At 43.7% G+C, this 22,499-nt stretch overlaps 1 protein-coding gene across 1 annotated transcript in view; it reads right to left on the reverse strand.

Annotated features, from left to right (window-relative positions):
- Positions 1 to 9,070: 9,070 nt before the first annotated feature.
- ITIH6 (inter-alpha-trypsin inhibitor heavy chain family member 6) overlaps positions 9,071 to 22,499 on the reverse strand; it is a 42,956-nt gene continuing 29,527 nt past the window's right edge. The window contains exons 7-13 of the mRNA XM_024240901.2: positions 19,872 to 20,043; positions 17,080 to 19,113; positions 15,161 to 15,253; positions 14,084 to 14,119; positions 13,805 to 13,918; positions 11,157 to 11,534; positions 9,071 to 10,260 (exon numbers count right to left, since the gene is read on the reverse strand). Of these exons, the coding sequence (XP_024096669.2) occupies positions 10,049 to 10,260; positions 11,157 to 11,534; positions 13,805 to 13,918; positions 14,084 to 14,119; positions 15,161 to 15,253; positions 17,080 to 19,113; positions 19,872 to 20,043 (3,039 nt within the window). The 3' untranslated portion in view covers positions 9,071 to 10,048. The remainder of the gene's footprint in view (positions 10,261 to 11,156; positions 11,535 to 13,804; positions 13,919 to 14,083; positions 14,120 to 15,160; positions 15,254 to 17,079; positions 19,114 to 19,871; positions 20,044 to 22,499) is intronic.

Consider the following 22,499-nt stretch of genomic DNA (forward strand, 5'->3'; position numbering starts at 1 on the left):
GTGGTTTGTAGTTCTCCTTGAAGAGGTCTTTCACATCCCTTGTAAGTTGGATTCCTAGGTATTTTATTCTCTTTGAAGCAATTGTGAATGGGAGTTCACTCATGATTTGGCTCTCTGTTTGTCTGTTATTGATGTATAAGAATGCTTGTGATTTTTGCACATTGATTTTGTATCCTGAGACTTTGCTGAAGTTGCTTATCAGCTTAAGGAGATTTTGGGCTGAGACAATGGGGTTTTCTAGATATACTATCATGTCATCTGCAAACAGGGACAATTTGACTTCCTCTTTTCCTAATTGAATACCCTTGATTTCCTTCTCCTGCCTAATTGCCCTGGCCAGAACTTCCAACACTATGTTGAATAGAAGTGGTGAGAGAGGGCATCCCTGTCTTGTGCCAGTTTTCAAAGGGAATGCTTCCAGTTTTTGCCCATTCAGTATGATATTGGCTGTGGGTTTGTCATAAATAGCTCTTATTATTTTGAGATACGTCCCATCAATTCCTAATTTATTGAGAGTTTTTAGCATGAAGGGTTGTTGAATTTTGTCAAAGGCCTTTTCTGCATCTATTGAGATAATCATGTGGTTTTTTTCTTTGGTTCTGTTTATATGCTGGATTACATTTATTGATTCATGTATGTTGAACCAGCCTTGCATCCCAGGGATGAAGCCCACTTGATCATGGTGGATAAGCTTTTTGATGTGCTGCTGGATTCTGTTTGCCAGTATTTTATTGAGGATTTTTGCATCAATGTTCATCAAGGATATTGGTCTAAAATTCTCTTTTTTTGTTGTGTCTCTGCCAGGCTTTGGTATCAGGATGATGCTGGCCTCATAAAATGAGTTAGGGAGGATTCCCTCTTTTTCTATTGATTGGAATAGTTTCAGAAGGAATGGTACCAGCTCCTCCTTGTACCTCTGGTAGAATTCGGCTGTGAATCCATCTGGACCTGGACTTTTTTTGGTTGGTAAGCTATTGATTATTGCCACAATTTCAGCTCCTGTTATTGGTCTATTCAGAGATTCAACTTCTTCCTGGTTTAGTCTTGGGAGGGTGTATGTGTCGAGGAATTTATCCATTTCTCAAACTAAGCTTCATAAGTGAAGGAGAAATAAAATACTTTACAGACAAGCAAATGCTGAGAGATTTTGTCACCACCAGGCCTGCCCTAAAAGAGCTCCTGAAGGAAGCGCTAAACATGGAAAGGCACAACCGGTACCAGCCACTGCAAAATCATACCGAAATGTAAAGAACATCGAGACTAGGAAGAGACTGCATCAACTAACGAGCAAAATATCCAGCTAACATCATAATGACAGGATCAAATTCACACATAACAATATTAACTTTAAATGTAAATGGACTAAATGCTCCAATTAAAAGACACAGACTGGCAAACTGGATAAAGACTCAAGACCCATCAGTGTGCTGTATTCAGGAAACCCATCTCACGTGCAGAGACACACATAGGCTCAAAATAAAAGGATGGAGGAAGATCTACCAAGCAAATGGAAAACAAAAAAAGGCAGGGGTTGCAATCCTAGTCTCTGATCAAACAGACTTTAAACCAACAAAGATCAAAAGAGACAAAGAAGGCCATTACATAATGGTAAAGGGATCAATTCAACAAGAAGAGCTAACTATCCTAAATATATATGCACCCAATACAGGAGCACCCAGATTCATAAAGCAAGTCCTGTGTGACCTACAAAGAGACTTAGACTCCCACACATTAATAATGGGAGACTTTAACACCCCACTATCAACATTAGACAGATCAACGAGACAGAAAGTCAACAAGGATACCCAGGAATTGAACTCAGCTCTGCACCAAGCGGACCTAATAGACATCTACAGAACTCTCCACCCCAAATCAACAGAATATACATTTTTTTCAGCACCACACCACACCTATTCCAAAATTGACCATATACTTGGAAGTAAAGCTCTCCTCAATAAATGTAAAAGAACAGAAATTGTAACAAACTGTCTCTCAGATCACAGTGCAATCAAGCTAGAACTCAGGATTAAGAATCTCACTCAAAACCGCTCAACTACGTGGAAACTGAACAACCTGCTCCTGAATGACTACTGGGTACATAACGAAATGAAGGCAGAAATAAAGATGTTCTTTGAAACCAACGAGAACCAAGACACAACATACCAGAATCTCTGGGATGCATTCAAAGCAGTGTGTAGAGGGAAATTTATAGCACTAAATGCCCACAAGAGGAAGCAGGAAAGATCCAAAATTGACACCCTAACATCACAATTAAAAGAACTAGAAAAGCAAGAGCAAACACATTCAAAAGCTAGCAGAAGGCAAGAAATAACTAAAATCAGAGCAGAACTGAAGGAAATAGAGACACAAAAAACCCTTCAAAAAATAAATGAATCCAGGAGCTGGTTTTTTGAAAGAATCAACAAAATTGATAGACCGCTAGCAAGATTAATAAAGAAAAAAAGAGAGAAGGATCAAATAGATGCAATAAAAAATGATAAAGGGGATATCACCACCGATCCCACAGAAATACAAACTACCATCAGAGAATATTACAAACACCTCTATGCATCTCTCTTTTTTCTTAGTCTGGCTAAAGGTTTGTTAATTTTGTTGAACTTTTCAAAAAAAAACTTTTGTTTAATTGATCTTTTGTATTGTTTTCTTCATTTCAATTTCCTTTAGTTCTTCTCTGATCTTCATTATTTCTTTTGCTAATTTTGGGTTTGGTTTGCTCTTGCTTTTCTAGTTCCTTCAGATGCATCATTAGGTTGTTTAAGCTTTTCTTCATCTTTAATGTAGGCATTTATAACTATAAAATTCCCTCTGAGTACTGCTTTTGCTGTATCCCATAAGTTTTGGGGTGTTGTGTTCCCATTATCTTTTCTTTCAAGAAAATTTTTAATTTCCTTCTTAATTTCTTCATTGACCCATTGGTCATTCAGGAGCATATTGTTTAATTTCCATGTATTTGTATAGTTGCCAAAATTTCTCTTATTGATTTAGAAATGAATAGTTTTACTTCATTGTGGTCAAATAAGAACCTTGATGTTATTTCAGTTTTTTGAATGTTTTAAGACTTGTTTTGTGACCTAACATATGGTCTTTCCTTGAAAATGATCCAAGTGCTAAGGAAAATAATGTGTACTCTGCAGCCATTGGATGAAATATTCTGTAAATATGTATCAGGTCCACTTACTCTATAGTGCAAATTAAGTCTGAGTTTGTTAATTTTCTGTCTGGAAGATCTGTCCAATATTAAAAGGGGGATGTTGAAGTCTCCACCTATTATTCTATTGGGGTCTATCTCTCTCTTTGCTTATAATAATATTTACTTTATATATCTGGGTATTCCATTGTTGGGTGCATATATATTTAAAATTGTCATATCCTCTTGCTTATTGACCCTTTTATCATTATATAGTGAAACTCTTTGTCTCTTCTTACAGTTTTTGCCTTGGAATCTATTTTCTTCTGATACAAGTACAACTACTCCTACTCTTTTTTGGTTTCCATTGTCATGGAATATCTTTTTCCATCCCTTTATTTGCAGTCTATGTGTCTTTGTAGGTGAAGCATGTTTCTTGTAGGCACCAGATCAATGGATCTTTTTTTTTTTTAATCTATTCAGCCACTCTATGTCTTTTGATTGGAACGTTTAGCCCATTTGCATTCAATGTTATTATTGATAAGTAAAGACTTACTCCTGGAATTTTGTTATTGGTTTTCCTATTTTTTTGTGGTCTGCTTTTCCTTCTTTTTTCCATTCTGTCTTTCTTTTAGCAAAGGTGATTTTCTTTGGTGATATGATTTAGTTTCTTATTTTCTTGTTTTTTGTGTATCTGTCATACGTTTTTTGCTTTGAGGTTACCATGAAGCTTGTAAATACTATCTTATAACCCTGGGGTTTTTTTTTTTTTAATGTGTGTGTGGTCTTCTCTTCTTTCTCCTTCCTGTCTTCCTTTTAGTGAAGATGATTTTCTATAATGATATGATTTTGCTGGGCACAGTGGCTCATGCCTGTAATCCCAGCACTTTGGGAGGCCGAGGCGAGTGGATCATGAGATCAGGAGATCGAGACCATCCTGGTTAACACAGTGAAACCCCATCTCTACTAAAAATACAAAAATTTGGCCGAGTGTGGTGGCAGGCGCCTGTGGTCCCAGCTACTTGGGAGGCTGAGGCAGGGGAATGGCATCAACCCAGGAGGCAGAGCTTGCAGCGAGCTGAGATCGTGCCACTGCACTCCAGCCTGGGTGACAGAGCATGACTCAGTATCAAAAAAAAAAAAAGATATGATTTAGTCTCTTGGTTTTTTATTTTTTGTGTGTCTGTTGCATGTTTTTCAGTTTGAGTTTACCATGAGGCTTTCAAATACTTTCTTATAACCCATTATTTTAAGCTGATAACAACCCTGTTTGCACAAACAGACATAAAGAAAATGATTAAAGACTTTATGCCTTAACTTCATCTCCTCATTTTCTAATTTTTTTGTTACTAGTTAGGTCTTATTGTACTATGTCTTGGAAAGTTGTTGTAGTTAGTATTTTTGATTGGCTCGTCATTTAGTCTTTCTACTTAGGATAAGAGTAGTTTACACACCACAGTTACAGTGTTATATTCTGTGTTTTTCTGTGTATCTTCAGGTGATTATTTATTGCTCAGTCATATCCTTGTCTTTCTGATTGAAGTACTCCCTTTAGCACTTCTTATAGGATGAGTCTGTTATTGATGAAATCCTTCAGCTTTTGTTTGTCTGGGAAAGTCTTTATTTCTCCTACATGTTTGAAGGACATTTTCATGAGATTTACTTTTCTAGGGTAAAAGTGTTTTTCCTTTCGCATTTTAATATGCCATGCCACTCTCTCTTGGCCTTTATGGTTTCCACTGAACAGTCTGTTGTCAGACACATTGGAGATTCATTGTCTGTTATTTGTTTCACTGCTTTTAGGATGCTTTCTTTAACCTTGACCTTTGGGAGTTTGATTATTAAATACCTTGAGGTAGTCTTCTTTGGGTGAAATCTGCTTGGTGTTCTATAATCTTTTTGTACTTGAATGTTGATATCTTTATCTAGGTTTGGGAAGTTCTCTGTTATTATCCCTTTGAATAAACTTTCTACGCCTATCTCTTTCTCTACCTCCTCTTTAAGGCTAATAACTCTTAGATTTGCTCTATCAAAGCTATTTTGTAGATCCTGCAGGCATGCTTCATTGTTTTTTATTCTTTTTTCTTTTGTCTCTGACTGTGAATTTTCAAATAGCTTGTCTTGAAGCTCATTAATTCTGTCTTCTGCTTGATCATTTCTGCTATTAAAAGACTCCAATGCATTCTTCAGTATATCAATCACAATTTTCAACCCCAGAATTTGTTTCATTCTTTTACATTATTTCAATCTCTTAGGATTCTGAATTCCTTCTCTGCATTAGCTTGAATTTCTTTGAGTTTCCTTAACACAGCTATTTTGAATTATCTTTGATATCACATTTCTTTAATATGTGAAAGGTCACATATCTCTATTTCTCCAGGATTGGTCCCTGGTGCCTTATTTAGTTCATTTGGTGAGGTCATGCTTTTCTTGATGGTCTTGAGACTTGTGGATGTTCGCCTGTGTTTGGGCATTGAAGAGTTAGGTATTTAGTCTAGTCTTCACAGTCTGGGCCTGTTTGTACCCATCCTTCTTGGGAAGGCTTTCCAGATATTAGAAAAGACTTGGATGTTGTGATCTAAGCTGTATCTGCATTAGGGGCAACCAAAGCCCAGTAATGCTGTGATTCTTGCAGACTTGTAGAGGTATTGTCTTGATGGTCTTGGACAAGATCTGGAAGAATACTTTGGATTTCCAGGCAGAGACTCTTTTTTCTCTTCTCTCTCTTTCTCCCAAACAAACAAGTCTTTCTGTTATGAGCCACCTGGAGTTCTGGGTGGAGTGAAACAAGCACCTCTGTGGCCACCACTATTAAAACTGCACTGTGTCAGACTTGAAGCCAGCACAGCACTGGGCCTCACCCAAATCTTAGCATAACCACTCTTTGGCTACCGCCTATGTTTGCTCAAGACCCTGGGCCTCTATAATCAGCAGGTAGCAAAGTCAGTCAGGCTTATGTCCTTCCCTTCAGGACAGTGAGTTCCCTCAGGCCCCGAGTAGGTCCAGAGATGCCACCCAGGTACCAGGTACTGGAGTCAAAAACCTTAGAAATCTACCTGATGTTCTATTGTACTGTGGCTGAGATGAAACTCAATCCACAAGACACAGTCCTTCCCAATCTTCCCTCACTTTTCTAAAGGCAGAGGAGCCTCGCCCCATGCCCACTGCCACCACAGGCTCACAGGGAGTACTGCCAGGCTACCACTGATGTTCCCTTAAGAATCAAGGTCTCTTCAATCAGCGTGTGTTGGATGTTGCCTGGCCTGGGACTCACCATTTAGGGCAGTGGGCTCCCCTCTGGCCTAAGGCAGGTCCAGAAATGCCATCCAAGATCCAATACCTGGAATTGGTAACCCTAAGAGCCCTCTTCATGCTCTACCCTGCGAGGTTGAACTGGTACCTAAGGTGCAAGACAAAGTCCCCTTTACTTTTCCTTCCACTTTAGTGGAAGGAATCTTGCCCCATAGCCATTACAGCTGGGAATGTGTTAAGTCTCATCTGAAGCCAGCAAGTCTGAGAGTCTCACCCAAGGCTCTTGACGTAGTACCTGGGTATCACTGTTAGTTATTCAGGGACCAAGGGCTCTTCAGTTAGCAGGCAAGGAATCCTGCCACAACTGGGTCCTTCCCTTCAATGCAGCAGGTTCCCTTCTGGCCCAGGGTATGTCTAGAAATGTTGTCTGGGAACTGGGGCCTAGAAAGGGGGCCTCACAACTCTGACCAGTACCCTGTCCCATTGTAGCTTAGGTGGTATCCAAGATGCAAGACAAAGTCCTCCCCACTCTTCCCTCTTCTCTCCTCAAGTGGAAGGAAGAAGTCTCTTTTGGAGCTGCCAGCTGTGCAGCCTGGGGTTAGGGGAGGTGTTGTGCCAGTACTCCCTTTGCCACCCTGCCTAATGTCTCTGTCGGTTGAGTGCCCTCCCCTCCGCAGTCCACTGTTTCAGAGCCCAGTTTAGCACTAGGACTTGCTTAGGAGTTGCAGTCCTTGTGTCTTAGACTTCCTTTCATGTTTATTTGGGGCCCCAAAACACTTTGGCCCAAGGTGGTGTGGCTTGTGGGAACTCAAATTTCAACTGCTGGGATGGGCTATTCCCCTCTGGCTAGGGCTGGTTTAAATGTTCCCTCTGTGTGCAGGTGTCAGCTGAGTTCGTTATTTTGCTTTCTGCTATGACAGAGCAGCACTGAGTTCAATGCCTCACTTCAATTGCTGTGCTTTCCCTCTCCCAAGTAGTCAGATTCTCTCTCCACACCCCTCAGCCACTGCTAGAGGATGGGGAGGTGGTGTTGGTGAGTCAAGACTGTTTTTCCTACCTCTTCAGTGCCTCTTTCAGTGATATGAAGTTAAAACCAGGTACTGTGAGTGCTCACCTGATTTTTTGTTCTTAAGAAGTTGCTTTTTTTGTGTAGATAGTTGTTTAATTGGTGTCCTTGCGGGGAAGGCGGGGGATGATAGGTGGAGCCTTCTGTTCCACCATCTTACACTGCCTCCCTCTGTGTTCTTCTGTCTGGGTGTCTCTGAGGCTCTGTGTTCCAGGGTCTGCATGTTCATAAATCTGCATATGCCTCTTTCCATATGCCCTGTGTTAGTGAGTCCCCGAGTCTGTGCATTTCTGGAACTTTGCTTTCCATGTCTGTGTCTCTGTGTTTCTGTATTTATCCTCTTCTCCATCTATTTTCCCCAGCTTTTGTCAATATCTCTGTATTATTGTTTCTTTATGTTACTGTGGTTGTGTTTTAAGTTGTTCTGTGATTCAGTCCCTCTCTTTTTCAGTTCCTGTGTCTTTTTTCTGGGTTCCCATGACTGTTGACATTTCTATGAGTCTGTTTGTCAGGGTGTCTTTCTGCATCTGTTTCTCTTTCTGTGTCACTCTGCCCCTGATTTTGTTTTGGTCTGGCTCACCTCCTCTGTGTTCCTGCCTCTCTGTTTGCATCTGGTGTCTGGTTCCATATCTTTTTATCTTTAAGCCACTATCTCTGTGTACCTGGGTCTGATTCCCTGTTCCCATGCCTTCTGTTGTGGCCTTGGTTGTCTATTTGTGTGTAACTTTTTCTGGTGTTGCCAGGTGCATGTTGGTTCTGTGTCTTTGCATCCTTGCTTCTCTGGATATACTTCTTTGTCACATGTTTATGCCCATTTGCTTATATTCTGTCTATCTGATCTATGTGTTTAGGTTTCCTTGTTCCTGTTTCTATCTCACCAGACATGTCCCTGTGTTTCTGTCTCTGTGTCTAGCCTGTGTCCATATGACTGTGTTTGTGGGTTCACATCCATATGTCTACTTGTTCTGGGTTCTCTGTCTCTGAATTCCCAATGTCCCTCTCACTATGTCACAATGTCCCCATTTTACCTGGGTCTGCATCTTGCCTCTCCTTATGTCTCTGGCCTGAACCTTATCTCTTTTCTTGTAACTGTTCAAGTGTCTGAGTCTCCATGTCTTTATCTGTGAATTTGTGAACATATGAGTCTTGCTCCTGTCTCACTCTTAGTGTATTCCTTTGCCTATATCCCTATCTTTGTCACCAAGCCTGAGTCTGTGTAACATCTCTGTTTCTACATCTTTATATGTCTCTGGCCCTGTGTTTCTCTGTTCTTCTCCTATTCTCTGCCTCATGTCTGCAAATCAGCATGTCAGTGTATCTCTGAGTTTCTACCCCTCTGACTTTGGTGTCTTGGACTGTGGTCCTGGTCAGTGTCTCCTTGGTTACCTATGTCCGCATGTCTCTGTGTGTCTTGATACCTCTGCTTCTGTGTCTGAATCTCTATGTTTATCTATCTCTTAGTTTGTATATAGTTATGTATCAGTGTCTTTACATTACTCATTATGTGTCTGTACCTAAGTGACCTTTTTTACTCTTTGCCTCTTTGTGACAGGGACAGTAACTGAAAACCACGAAGACACAGAGGCACAGCCAGAGAGCATCTGTTCCTTTTTCTCTGAGTTTATGTCCCTGATTCTGCCAGTCTGACTCCCTGTCCCCATCTTTTTATGTCTCTATACCCCTATGTCCCTGTTTGTTTTGTGATTCCTGTGTTTCCATAAGTGTCTGTTCCTCTATTCCCCATCCATATCTGTGCCCTTGTCACTGTTTTTCTGGGTGTGATCCTGTGTCTTTGGTTGTGAGTATGTATATATGTGTGTCTATTGCTGTTATGGGATCCTTTTTTGTTAATTAACTAATTCATTCTTTTAACAAATATTTACTAAGCACCTATTATGTGAGAGGCACTGGGGATACATAGATGATTCAGAAAAGGTCCTTGCCCTCAAAGATCTCACAGTCTAAGTTAGGGATCCAGACAAGTAAACAGATGATTACTACACAGTATAAATACTGTGAGCGTGGAGGGGTGGGAGTGGGCTATAGGAACCCAGAAGACAGGACCAAACTCAATCTAGGGCAGGCATCAGGAAAGGCCTCCTAGAAGAGGTATCAACTAGGACTTGAAGGATGAATTACATTCACCTACAGGAACAAAGGAAGAGTGTCTTACGCAGAAGGAAAAGCACATGCAATGGTCCAGTGGTAGGAGTGAGCATGGTTTGTTAGGGAAACTCTGAGAGTCTTAAATATGCCATAGGAGTTAGGGAAAGCTGTGAGCAGAACTACTGATCATTTTTTTGTTTTACAAAAGTGGCTTGTAGGGCTGGTGTGGAGGATGGATTTGGAGGGGGTGAGACTGGAGACATGAAGGACCATGAAGATGCAGGAGTCCCTGACTCTATGTCTCTGCATGCCTATGTGTTTGTATACCCTTGTATATGTGTTCCTTAGAACATGCGTGAGTCTGTGTGTCCCTGTGTGTGCTTCCATGTCCTTGGGTCTCTGTCCCTGGCTCACCCCATGCCCTGGTTTCTGGATCTCCCAAATTCAGGTCTCCTGGCTCTGGAATTCAGAAGCCATCACAGGACATAGGAGAGGTAGGGGTGGCCCAGAAGCAGCTCTACATGAGAGCGCTTCACCAGCCAGCAGGAAGCCCAGTGGGGCAGCAGCCTTGGTGAGTCCTTCAGCAGCCTCTTGCCTAGAATCACAGGCACATCTGGGCCATGGTGCCTTCGTAAGCATGGCCCCATAGGTCCTGTCACCAGTCGGATGTCTGCGTGCTGGAACTGCCCTGAGGGAGAGAGATGCAGTGCTAGTCAGGGAGGTGGCCTGAGTCCCTGCTCAGAGATCTGCAAGGAGGCCCAGCAGGAAATCCAGAGGGATTTAAAGGAGGAAGAAGGAGGAGCAGCAAAGGACCAGAGGGAAGAGGCTGGGCATTGTGGGAACTGTGCAGGAGCCAGATGGGGCTGGAGTGTAATATGGAAGTAGGGAGCCAAAGTGCATGAGATGGCAGAGAAAGGGGGACAGCCAGGTTTGGAGAAGACAGGGAAGATTAGAAAGAAGGAGGCAAGAGGAGGGAGGAGGCCCAGAGGAGGTAAAAATATCTGTTCAACCCACTGTCACTCTTTGATGTGAGCCTCTGCCTCAGGTTCTGCCAGTGTCTCCTGACCTACAGCCTGGCTTCCTGCAACCTCCCTTCATAGCAGTCTCCAGAGGGATCTTTGTAACACCCAGATATGACTGTGTCTCTCCTCTGCTTATAACGCTTCATGGCTCCTCACTGCTTTCAGGATAAAGCCCAATTCCTCATCCAGGCATTCAACTCTGACCACTCAACCCTATTTCCTCCAACTTCCATTCCTTTCCTCCACACTTTTGTTTTGCCTTTCAGACTCAGTGTGGGTGTGTCTACCTCCTCCAGGAAGTCTTTCTTGAGCTCTGAGGCTGGGCAAGTTCCCCCACTCTGGTTTTCTCTAGCTCACTGTGCAGCTTTCTGTCCAGCAATGATCCCCTCCTGTGTTCACTATCCATACCTGGGTCTGTCCTCTCCCAAGATGAGGAGCTCCCCAAGGGAAGAGCCTGTTTCTGATTCCTCTTCCTGGTTGGGGATATAGGTGCCTTTCACCCTGGCAGTGTCTTTTTGGTGGCTGGTGCTCCCTGGCTCCTCTCAGCCTCAGCTGCACTTACCTATCAGGCCACGGGCTGAGGGGCTGAGGCCTGAGCCATTGGCCACGTAGAACCCCAGGTGGGGTAGTTGCAGGGTACTGGGATGTCTGTAGCGGTGTCGGAGGACTAGGAACTCAAGGTAGGGCCCAAGGCGGAGGGTAAGGCGGGCTGCAGCAGCCACGTAGAGCTCCAGCTGGGGCCTCTTCAGCAGGGCAGGTCGGTCCCAGGACAGGCGCAAGGTACCCTCACCTCGCAAAGTTATAGAACTGCGGCTGATGGTGATAGTGTAGGCCCGGGGTTTGTCTGTAGTGACTGTGATGATCTGGAAGTAGGTGCGAGTCTGGTCCTTGTGGCCCGGCCTTGGTGGTGCGCCAAGCAGCTTCCCACTCACATGCAGCCCTGGAGGGAGGGGAGTGTGGGCCTGGAGCAGGGGCTTTTGCCTGGTCATTTACATGGTTACCTACAGCATGGGCAGATGAAGTAGTGAAGATTTGTGGCTAGAGGGCCAGCTCCTGAGAGAACTACTTCTACCATGGTCCACCTGGCTGCTCCTTCCTGAACAGTGTGTGGGGTGGGGGCATGTAGTATGCGTGCACATGCTTACCCCAGTGTGGTTGTTTGCATATATATGTGTGTTTGCCTCTGAGTGTGTAATATGTGTGTTTGGTTATGTTCATATGAGTAACTCTGGGCATATCAGTACATCTGCATGTTTGGGGAAGGTGGCATGTTAGAGTGCGTATTTTTGCTTGTATGTTTATGTATGTGCCTCTGGATATGTTGGTGTTATATGTCTTGGTGCAATAGTGTATGTTGTGTGTACCTGGTTATGTGTTGGTCTGTACTGATGTGTATCTGGAGTGTCAGTGTGTGTGCATCTGGATTAGTGTCATTGTTTGGCTTGGCGGGTATTTCCATGCATCAGTGTATTTCATATAACTAGTGTAGCAGAGTATGTTTGTTGCCTGTAGGTGTTGAATTCCTGGAAATTGGGATTAACCTTGGGGTATTCAGTGCTTGTATGCCCAAGTGTGTTGATGTGCATGCCATTGTGTATATCTGGGCATGTGTTGTGTGTCACCATGTGTCTAGGTGCATATTTGCATATTTGTGGGTGAAAGGAGTGTCAAAATATGTACACCATGGTGTGTATGAGGAGTCTTCAAAAAGTTCATGGAAAATGCATTTTATGAAAAACTATGCATGGATTTCAAAATTTTTTGCACCAAAATAAACTGATACTAATTTGTTACAACACGGATGAACCAGATCTAGTTTGAAGCATTAAGGACAAGACATCAGTTTGAAAAGAGCCCCTATCAGAGCAGCATGAACTCTGCTAAAATTGAAGGAAGAACAATTTATGGTGAAGCTTGGGTGCAAGAACGGTAAAATTATTGGCATTTTATGAAAAGTTTATAAGGACAATGTCCTAAAGAAAGCAGCAGTTTACAAATGGATAACTCATTTTAACAAGGGATGAGACAATGTTGAAGATGAAGAAGCCTGCAGTGGCAGACCATCTACATCAATTTGTGAGGAAAAATTCATCTTGTTCATGTTCTAATTGAAGAGAACTGGCAATTAACAGCAGAAACAATAGCCAACACCATAGACATCTCAATTGGTTCAGCTTACACAATTCTGATGGAAAAATTAAAGTTGAGTAAACTTTCAACTCGACAGGTGCCAAAACCATTGCACCCAGCTCACCTGCAGACAAGAGCAGAGCTTTCAATGAAAAATTTAAACAAGTGGGATCAAGATCCTAAAGCATTCCCTCAAAGAAGTATAACAGAAAATGAAACATGGCTTTATCAGTATGATCCTGAAGACAAAAGCACAATCAAAGCAATGGCTACCAAGAGGTAGAAGTGGTTCATTCAAAGCAAAAGCAGACTTGTCAAGAGCAAAGATCATGGCAACTGGTTTTGGGAGATGCTCAAGACATTTTACTAGTTGATGTTCTGGAGGGCCAAAGCATGATAATATCTGCTTATTATGAGAATGTTTTGAGAAAGTTAGCCAAAACTTTAGTAGAAAAATGCCTGGGAAAGCCTCACCAGAGAATTCTCCACCATGACAATGCTTCTGCTCATTTCTCTCATCAAACAAGGGCAATTTTTCAAGAGTTTTGATGGGAAATCATTAGGCATTGACCTTACAGTCCTGATTTGGCTCCTTCTGACTTATTTTTGTTTCCTAATCTTAAAAAATCTTTAAATGGCACCCAGTTTTCTTCATTTTTAAATAATGTATAAAATACTGCATTAACATGGTTAAATTCCCAGGACCCTCAGTTCTTTAGGGATGGACAAAATGGCTGCTATCATTGCTTATCTTGTACTTGATGGAGCTTATGTTGAGAAACAATGTTTATGTTTTTAATTTTTTATCGTTTAATTCCATTTTACCACAAACTTTTTGAAGTTCCATCATATTTGTGTGAGTTTACTCTATGCCCTTTTGTGTGTGTATCTGTGAGTATCTTGGTGTTTGAGTGTATTCATGTGTGTTTTTGTGTGTGTCTTGGTGTGTTCTTGTGTGTTACTGTGTGTTAGTGAGGTGCATTGCTATATGTCTGGGGTATTAACCCACAAATGTCTAGGGGTATTGACATGGATATATCCAGCTGTTGTGTATGGTGATGGAGTTCTTGGGGCTCTTACCTGCCTTTGGGTCCTCTATGAGCTGCAGGAAGTCCCCAGGGTGCCCATTCAGTGTGAAGCAGATCTTCTCTTCTGAGTGTGGGATTTGGATCACAAAGTGGGGGTCCCCGTCCACTGCAAGGCAGAAGATACAACTCTAAAGTTAAAGGAATAAATGGAAGGGAGAGGGAAAGAGAGAGGAGGGAAAGGGAAGAGGTTATGTCTATTTCCCTAGCCCCAGTCCCAGTGCACAAGCTGCCCTGTACTCAAACAGGGGAGCCATGGGGGTGACTGGCTTACCTGAGGAGGAGAAGGTGAAGATGCTAGGCAATGTGCCTGCAAAGGAGAGATAGACTGTGTTGGGAAGGGACTAATCTATCACATTCCTAGGAATTCTGGGACCTCCTCCCAGATAAGGGCCAAATTCCTATGTTCAGCATTTAAGGCTTTTCTGAAATCTAGTCCCTGCCTAGCTCTCCAGTCTTTGTGCTCTAGCCCAACCAAACTATTGTTATGAGTGTCCTACCTTCTCTTCCTTTACTCCTGTTTTTCCTGCCACCTGGATTTTTTTCCTTTCCCTTAACTACCAAGGATGAATTCCTAGTTATCCTTCAAGGCCAGCCCAAATGCTCTTTTCTCTTGCTCTCTGCCTGTGGTAGGTAGAATTCTAAGATGGCCCCCAGGATCTCTCGGTGTACACACTCTGTAAAATCTCCAGAGCTGTGAATATGATGAAATATCCTCCCAGAAATAGGTTATTTCATGTGACCCTATTGAACTTATGAAGGGTATATTATCCAGGTGGGCCTGACCTAATCATGTAAGCCCTTAAAATTTGCATCTAGAGGTCAGAGACAGAGGAGTCAGAGAAATTTAAAGTGTGAGAAGGGTTTGGCATTAGGGGAATGCTCCATGGCTGCCTTTGAAGATGGAGGGGGACCACATGACAAGGAATGCAGGAGATTTCTAGGTGCTGAGAGTGGCCCCAGGTAACCTCTAGCAGCTGAGAGCGATCCTCCAGCCAACAGCCAGCAAGAAAACAGGGACCTCAGTCCCAGCAACACAAATAACTAAATTCTGCTAACAACGTGAATAAGTGTGGAAGAGAATGAGAGCTCAGTGTGACAGACACCTTGATTTCAATCTTGTGAGACCCTGAGCAGAGAATCTAACTAAGCTATTTCTAGACTACTGACTTACAGAACTGTGAGATTATTAATTGGTGTTGTTTTAAGCTACTAAATTTGTGATAAATGTTACACAACAATAGAAAACTAATACATTACTTCCCTCTGGTCTCCCACAATGTCAATAAGAATTCTAATGGAATGGAAATGAAGGCCCAGGGGATCTTTGTCAGGGGAGCTCCTTGCTCACCTTTTGCTAACCCCACAGAACTTCCTTGAGATTCCATGCTGCCTCCAGCTCCTCCCAGGATCTCCTCAGAATTGCCATCCCAGTTTGGACTTCCTTCCAAGCACAAAAGAAATAAGAAAACCCTTCAAATTCCCGGGGCAAAGGCTCACAATCCTTCTGACAAGGAAAACCCTCACTGGCTCTGCAGGCTGACCTGCCCATCTCCAGGACTGGGACCTTATGCTCTCCACAGCCTCTTAATCTTTCAACTCAGATATGTTCAAAGTTCTTCCTTATAGCATTTATACATTCATTTGTCCATTCGTTCATTCATTCATTCAGGCATTGCTTAGGTATCAGGTATATTGTGGTGAAAAATAGAGACATAGTTTCTGACCTGGTGAAGCTCATAGTTTAGTAGGGGGTGGCAGACATGAATGAAATAATAATTTATCACAAATGGTGATAAATGCTATTAGAAAAAAATAATGAGGTGACTGTGGGAGTTAAACAGAGACCTGAAGTAGCCTGCTTGGGGAAGGGTGGGTAAGGAGATCTGAGCTGAGATCTAAGGCATGAGCTGGAATTTGAAGGGCAATGGAAGGGATGAGGGCAGCAGGAAGGGGTAGGACAAAGCTGGTCAGATGATTATGAAGCAGAGACAGTAGCTTGAGAAAAGTCCCTGAGTGGAGATGGGATAGGGTGTTCATTGGAGAGGCAAAGTAGAGACCAGTGGGGCTGGAGTTCAGAGAATGGGTGGGAGAGGGTGAGGTCATAGGGGAATGGGGGTAGGGAGCAGATCACACAGAGCCTGCTGGCCATGAAGAGGACTTTTAACTTCATTCTAAGTATGATGGGAAACCCTTGAGGGATTTTAAGTAGGGAAGGGGCATGAGGTGATTTGTGTCTTTAAAGGATCCCTTTGGCTGCTGGGAGAGACTGGTCTGTAACAGAACAAGAGAGGAAGCAGGGAAACCAGTGAGGAGCCTGGAACAGTTTTCTAGGTGAGACACAATGGTGGTCTGCTGTAGCACAGTGACACTTGGGGTGGTGGGAAGTGGATGGATTTGGTAAATATGTTAGAGGTAGCATTGTCAATAACTGAGGATGGATAGGATATCAGAGGGGTGTCTGAGGAGAGAGGCATGTAGAGGATGTCATACCCAAATTTGCATCCCTGTGACTTAGGCACCCTCAGTGGGTTCCAATCCTGCCCTATAAGATCACCTAGGAAATGTCACTCCTTCTCTTAGGAAGGCAGGATACTGGAGTGGTGAATCACATTCATTCTGTGACCAGATTGTATGAGTTCAACTCTCTGACTAGCTGTGTGACATTGAGAAACTTATTTTACCTCTCTGTGCTTCATTCTCCTCATGTGTAAAATGAAGATGTCAAGAAAGAAAGATGTTTCTTGTGAGGATTAAATGAGGGACAAGTACAGTATGTAGAGCAGTACTTGTGCATAGGAAGAGCTCACAAATGTTAACTTATTATTTCATACTTTTTTTGGAAATTAAAGATAATTTTAATTATCTTCCCCAATTCTTCTACCCCTGTCATTAAGCAGGACTATTCACAGAGCACAGAAAAACCAATAAGACCCGTCTCGTCCAATGATGCATTCCTCCCCTGCTTGGGAAGCATCAACAATTCTTTTGTCCAACAAAACAAATGTCAAAGCTTACCCTTGGCCAATTTGTTTCTGTTCAACCTTCCCAGTCTCAACACTCCTCCTCTCCCAAGGCCTCTAATTCCGTGCATGTATACTGAGGCACAGAGAAGTTAAGTAACTGGTCCAAAGTCCCAAAGCAAGCAAGCAAGCAAGGAAGCAGCTGCCCCATCACTGGAGTCTGCATAAGCCTTGTAGATTCCCAGCTCCTGGTACTGTCCATTCATAACTCACCCCCATGGCTCGACCTCTTACCCATGGCACTCACCATCTTCATCAGGAGTCAGGAAGGTATAGAAAGCTGGTGGGTTCAAGGACTCCACGAACTTGGATTCCACCATTGATTCAGACAGCAGCTCTAGCTCCTCAGGGAGAAGGAGCAGACTGATGGCCTCAGGGAGTATGCCAGAAGGCAGCAAGATTGGCAGGTTTGGAGGGCTGCCTTCTGGTGTAGGCCTGGAGCTGTTGAGTAGGCTCATTGTTGGAACTCCTGGCCTAGATGGTCCCAGAACTTGCCTGGTCCTCTGGGGACCCGGGAGCAGGTCATACTGATGCCAGAACCTTCCAGGGGGCAGAGTGGGAATAAAGGGTATGGGGAGGGGTTCTCCAAGGACCGAGGTGGTTGTGGTACTGCTGGGACCTGTGGAACTTGAGATTGTATTTGGGAATGTGCTTAGGCTCTCAGGAAGTGGGGGCCTTTGTCTGTCAGGTCTAGGAGGTAGTGGGGTTTGAGGCATATGGGGGTTTGGGGTCTCAGGCTTGGAAAGTGATATGCTTGTGGAAATTTGGTGTGGTGGGGCACTCGGTTTAAGAGATAATGAGATTTTAGGGGTCTTGGACAAGAGGATTCCAGGCCCCGGGTGTGGCATGTTGTTTCGGGTCTTGGGAGCAAGAACCCTAGGTCTGGTGTGTGGTGGGTACTTGGGAACCTGAAGTGTAGAGACTCCAGGTCTTGACTGTGGCAGGCCTTTAGGTGACTGTGATGTGAGCGCCCCAAGTTGGGGGTGCGATGGAGCACCAGGTTTGGAATGCAGTGGAGTAACACATTTCACAGTGTCAGCTTTGGGCGAGGCTGGGATGCCAGGTTTCACAGGTGGGACTTGTGTCCTGGAGTTCATGGGTAATATATCAGGATTCTGGTGTGATAGAAAGCTGGGCTTCAGAGGCAACAGAGTACCAGAATTTGAGGGCACAAGAATGGCAGGTTTTGTCCTGAGAGTTGGCTGGGCCAACGTGCCAGAATCCTGTTGTGCTGGAATTTTGGCCTTTGGGTATGTGGGCGTCGACAGGGTATGAGGGCTCTCTCCCAATGGCTCCAACTCTTTGGAACTTAGCATCTGCTTGGTAGAGGCAGTAGTAGTTGAGGATAAGTAGAACTTTGGTTTCACAAGCCTTGATTTGGGGGAGATGACCTTGGGCACCAAGGCTGGCTGAGCTGTGCTTACCCCTAGGCCATGCCTGCTGCTGGATGAGGGCATGATGGTGTCTGGCCCAGCAGAGGTGGAAGTCTGTCTCCTGGTCTCCTCACTGGCCTCTTTGGGTTGCATCATGACCAGTGAAGTCAAAGGTGTGACAAAGTTGTATTCAAGGGACAGGTTGAGGACTTTGGCAGCCAGCAGGTGGCGAGTGGTCGTGTCACGAGCTTGGAAGCGTGCATCCAGCAGCTCTCCAATGGTGACATAGGCCCAGAGGCGGCGGATGAAGTGGGCCACATTGGGGGCTGGCTCCCCTGGGCAACCAAAGGCCTTCTGGCTGTTGTTGGTGGCCCCTTCACTGTGGTGGACCACAAGAAGCTGATCCTTGGGGCCACGGGCTGCCAGGTGGATGCCCAGTTCCTGTTTGCCTGGCTGCACCCGTCCTGCCACCACCAGCTCAGAGCCACCAAAGTAGTTGGGGAAAACGGCCCAAGGGGAGGCCCCAACCAAGCCACCCAGGTAGTTCAGATGCACATCTGCCAGCAGAGGCATGGAGATCTCCTCATAGAGGCCCTTCAGCTGTAGGGCTGCATCAGTGTCCTCATATATGCGCCGGGCTATTCCCTGGTTTTCCAGGGACAGGCGGCGCAGCAGTGTAAAGTCAGCATCATCCCCAAAGGCCAAGCTGAAAAGGGATACCCTGTGGCCTAGCGCCTGATGGACATTGGAGAGGATCACACTGGGGGTCGTCACTCCGGCTGTGGGCTCCCCATCCGTCAGGAAGATGATAAGAGGGATCCTCCCCACACTGGGGCCTCTCCCAGGCTCCTGGTTGCTATGGTTCAGCACTGAAGCAGCTGCCAGCAGAGCTGAGTTGATGTCTGTCCCTAATTGGGGAATAGATTGTGAGACCATCTTCTCTGGTCACTTCTACCCCCATTGCAGACACACTGGGCACCTCACCAACCTCCCAGGCTCACAGCTCCTTATCTTTGCTCAGGCTGTATCCACTGTTTCTCCTTCCCAACTTCTCCACTCCCACCCAGACTTGCTGAGATCTGACATTGGGGCCCACGTGTCCTTGGCTTTTATCACTCTCTGTCTCACACTGTTCTTTGTCTGTTTCCTTGGTGGTGCAGGGTTGAAGGGGGAGATGTCTCATTCCTGAGCCAGACTGGCAGGCTCCCAAGGCTAGCACCCCCACCCGCCAACCTTCTTGCTACAGGGGAAGAAAGGACAGGGTTGATAGGAGGCAGTGGGTAGAGGAGACTTCAGTAGTTGTCAGAGACGATTGCTTAAAAGCTAGAATCAGGGCAGCAGCTTCCTCAAATACTTGGAAATAAATATCTAGATTATTGATTTAAGGAAAGTTTAGCAAATTCTTTCAAGTGTTTGCTTTAAAGAAGAGGAAACTGAGGCCAAAAAGAAATGTGCCCTAAGATACATGGAGAATCAGCTGTGCTCTTTCTACAAGGAAAGGGTGATGGGAGAACACAGAGGACAAAGGACCATATTTGTGTGAAATGTGGTCTTGATATTTCAGGCACTGTGAGAGTTGAGGAGGATGGGGGAATGAAGAGAGGGTTTCAGGAATTTCCCATATCACCACAGCCTGCCCATTTGGGTGGGTAGATCTAACACTTACAGCCATTGGCTTCCATGCAATGCAGGTAGTCCTTGGCACTGTGGACATTCTGGATGGTGGCCTGGATTGAACCTCCAGCTTTCCAAACATTAACTGTGTCAGAAAAGGAGATGATGTTGAAGTAGTCATTGGCTTGAAGGTCACTGAGGATCACATTCATGGCCATTTTAGTCTGTGGGATATGGATGAAATGAAGAGAATGGGACAAGACTTGAGGTCTATGAGATGGAAAGGCTTTTTCTACACAAGGCATCAACATCTAAATGTTATATGGTTTTAAGACTCTGACTGCAGGACTCTGTGAATCTAGGATTCTCAGGTGAAAAGACTCTATGGGTTCCAAGGCATAGAACTGCACTGTTTAATATGGGAGCTAATAGTCACATGTAGCTACTTACATTTGAATATAAACTAGCTAAAATTAAAGAAAAATTCAAACATTTAATTCTTTACTTGCAGTAGCCACATTTCAAGTGTTCAATAGCCACATGTTGCCAGTGGCTACTATATTAGATAGCACAGAATTTTAGATCATTTCCATCATCACGAAAGTCATATTGGACACTGGTCATCTAAAAGGTTCAAGCTCCATGTTTTTAGAGCTCTAGGATTCATTTGCTATATGGTTCCTGGGCTCCATGACCCGGGATTCAATGATATTTAGGACCTTTATGATCCCAGGTCTTTTTTTTTTATTATTATACTTTAAGTTCTAGGGTACATGTACACAACGTGCAGGTTTGTTACATATGTATACATGTGCCATGTTGGTGTGCTGCACCCATTAACTCATCATTTACATTAGGTATATCTCCTGATGCTATCCTTCCCCCCTCCCCCTATGCTACAACAGGCTCCAGTGTGTGATGTTCCCCTTCCTGTGTCCAAGTGTTTTCATTGTTCAATTCCCACCTATGAGTGAGAACATGCGGTGTTTGTTTTTTTGTCCTTGAGATAGTTTGCTGAGAATGATGGTTTCCAGCTTCATCCATGTCCCTACAAAGGACATGAACTCATCAATTTTTATGGCTGCATAGTATTCCATAGTGTATATGTGCCACATTTTCTTAATTCAGTCTATCATTGTTGGACATTTGGGTTGGTTCCAAGTCTTTGCTATTGTGAATAGTGCCGCAATAAACATACATGTGCATGGGACTTCATAGCAGCATGATTTATAATCCTTTGGGTATATACCCAGTAATGGGATGGCTGGGTCAAATGGTATTTCTAGTTCTAGATCCTTGAGGAATCGCCACACTGACTTCCACAAGGGTTGAACTAGTTTCCAGTCCCACCAACAGTGTAAAAGTGTTCCTATTTCTCCACATCCTCTCCAGCACCTGTTGTTTCCTGACTTTTTGATGGTCGTCATTCTAACTGGTGTGAGATGGTATCTCATTGTGATTTTGATTTGCATTTCTCTGATGGCCAGTGATGATGAGCATTTTTTCATATGTCTGTTGGCTGTATAAATGTCTTCTTTTGAGAAGTGTCTGTTCATATCCTTCACCCACTTGTTGATGGGGTTGTTCATTTTTTTCTTGTAAATTTGTTTGAGTTCTTTGTAGATTCTGGATATTAGCCCTTTGTCAGATGAATAGATTGCAAAAATTTTCTCCCATTCTGTAGGTTGCCTGTTCACTCTGATGGTAGTTTCTTTTGCTGTGCAGGAAGCTCTTTAGTTTAATTAGATCCCATTTGTCAATTTTGGCTTTGGTTGCCATTGCTTTTGGTGTTTTAGACATGAAGTCCTTGCCCATGCCTAAGTCCTGAATGGTATTGCCTAGGTTTTCTTCTAGTGTTTTTATGGTTTTAGGTCTAACATTTAAGTCTTTCATCCATCTTGAATTAATTTTTGTATAAGGTGTAAGGAAGGGATCCAGTTTCAGCTTTCTACATATGGCTAGCCAGTTTTCCCAGCACCATTTATTAAATAGAGAATCCTTTCCCCATTTCTTGTTTTTGTCAGGTTTGTCAAAGATCAGATGGTTGCAGATGTGTGGTATTATTTCTGAGGGCTCTGTTGTGTTCCATTGGTCTATATCTCTGTTTTGGTACCAGTACCATGCTGTTTTGGTTACTGTAGCCTTGTAGTGTAGTTTGATGTCAGGTAGCGTGATGTCTCCAGCTTTGTTCTTTTGGCTTAAGATTGAATTGGCAATGTGGGCTCTTTTTTGGTTCCATATGAACTTTAAAGTAGTTTTTTCCAATTCTGTGAAAAAAGTCCTTGGCAGCTTGATGGGGATGGCATTGAATCTGTAAATTACTTTGGGCAGTATGGCCATTTTCACGATATTGATTCTTCCTATCCATGAGCATGGAATGTTCTTCCATTTGTTTGTGTCCTCTCTTATTTCATTGAGCAGTGGTTTGTAGTTCTCCTTGAAGAGGTCCTTCACATCCCTTGTAAGTTGGATTCCTAGGTATTTTATTCTCTTTGAAGCAATTGTGAATGGGAGTTCACTCATGATTTGGCTCTCTGTTTGTCTGTTATTGGAGGATAAGAATGCTTGTGATTTTTGCACATTGATTTTGTATCCTGAGACTTTGCTGAAGTTGCTTATCAGCTTAAGGAGATTTTGGGCTGAGGCAATGGGGTTTTCTAGATATACAATCATGTCATCT

This window comes from Pongo abelii, chromosome X (genome assembly GCF_028885655.2).
Source record: "Pongo abelii isolate AG06213 chromosome X, NHGRI_mPonAbe1-v2.0_pri, whole genome shotgun sequence".
NCBI lineage: Eukaryota > Metazoa > Chordata > Mammalia > Primates > Hominidae > Pongo > Pongo abelii.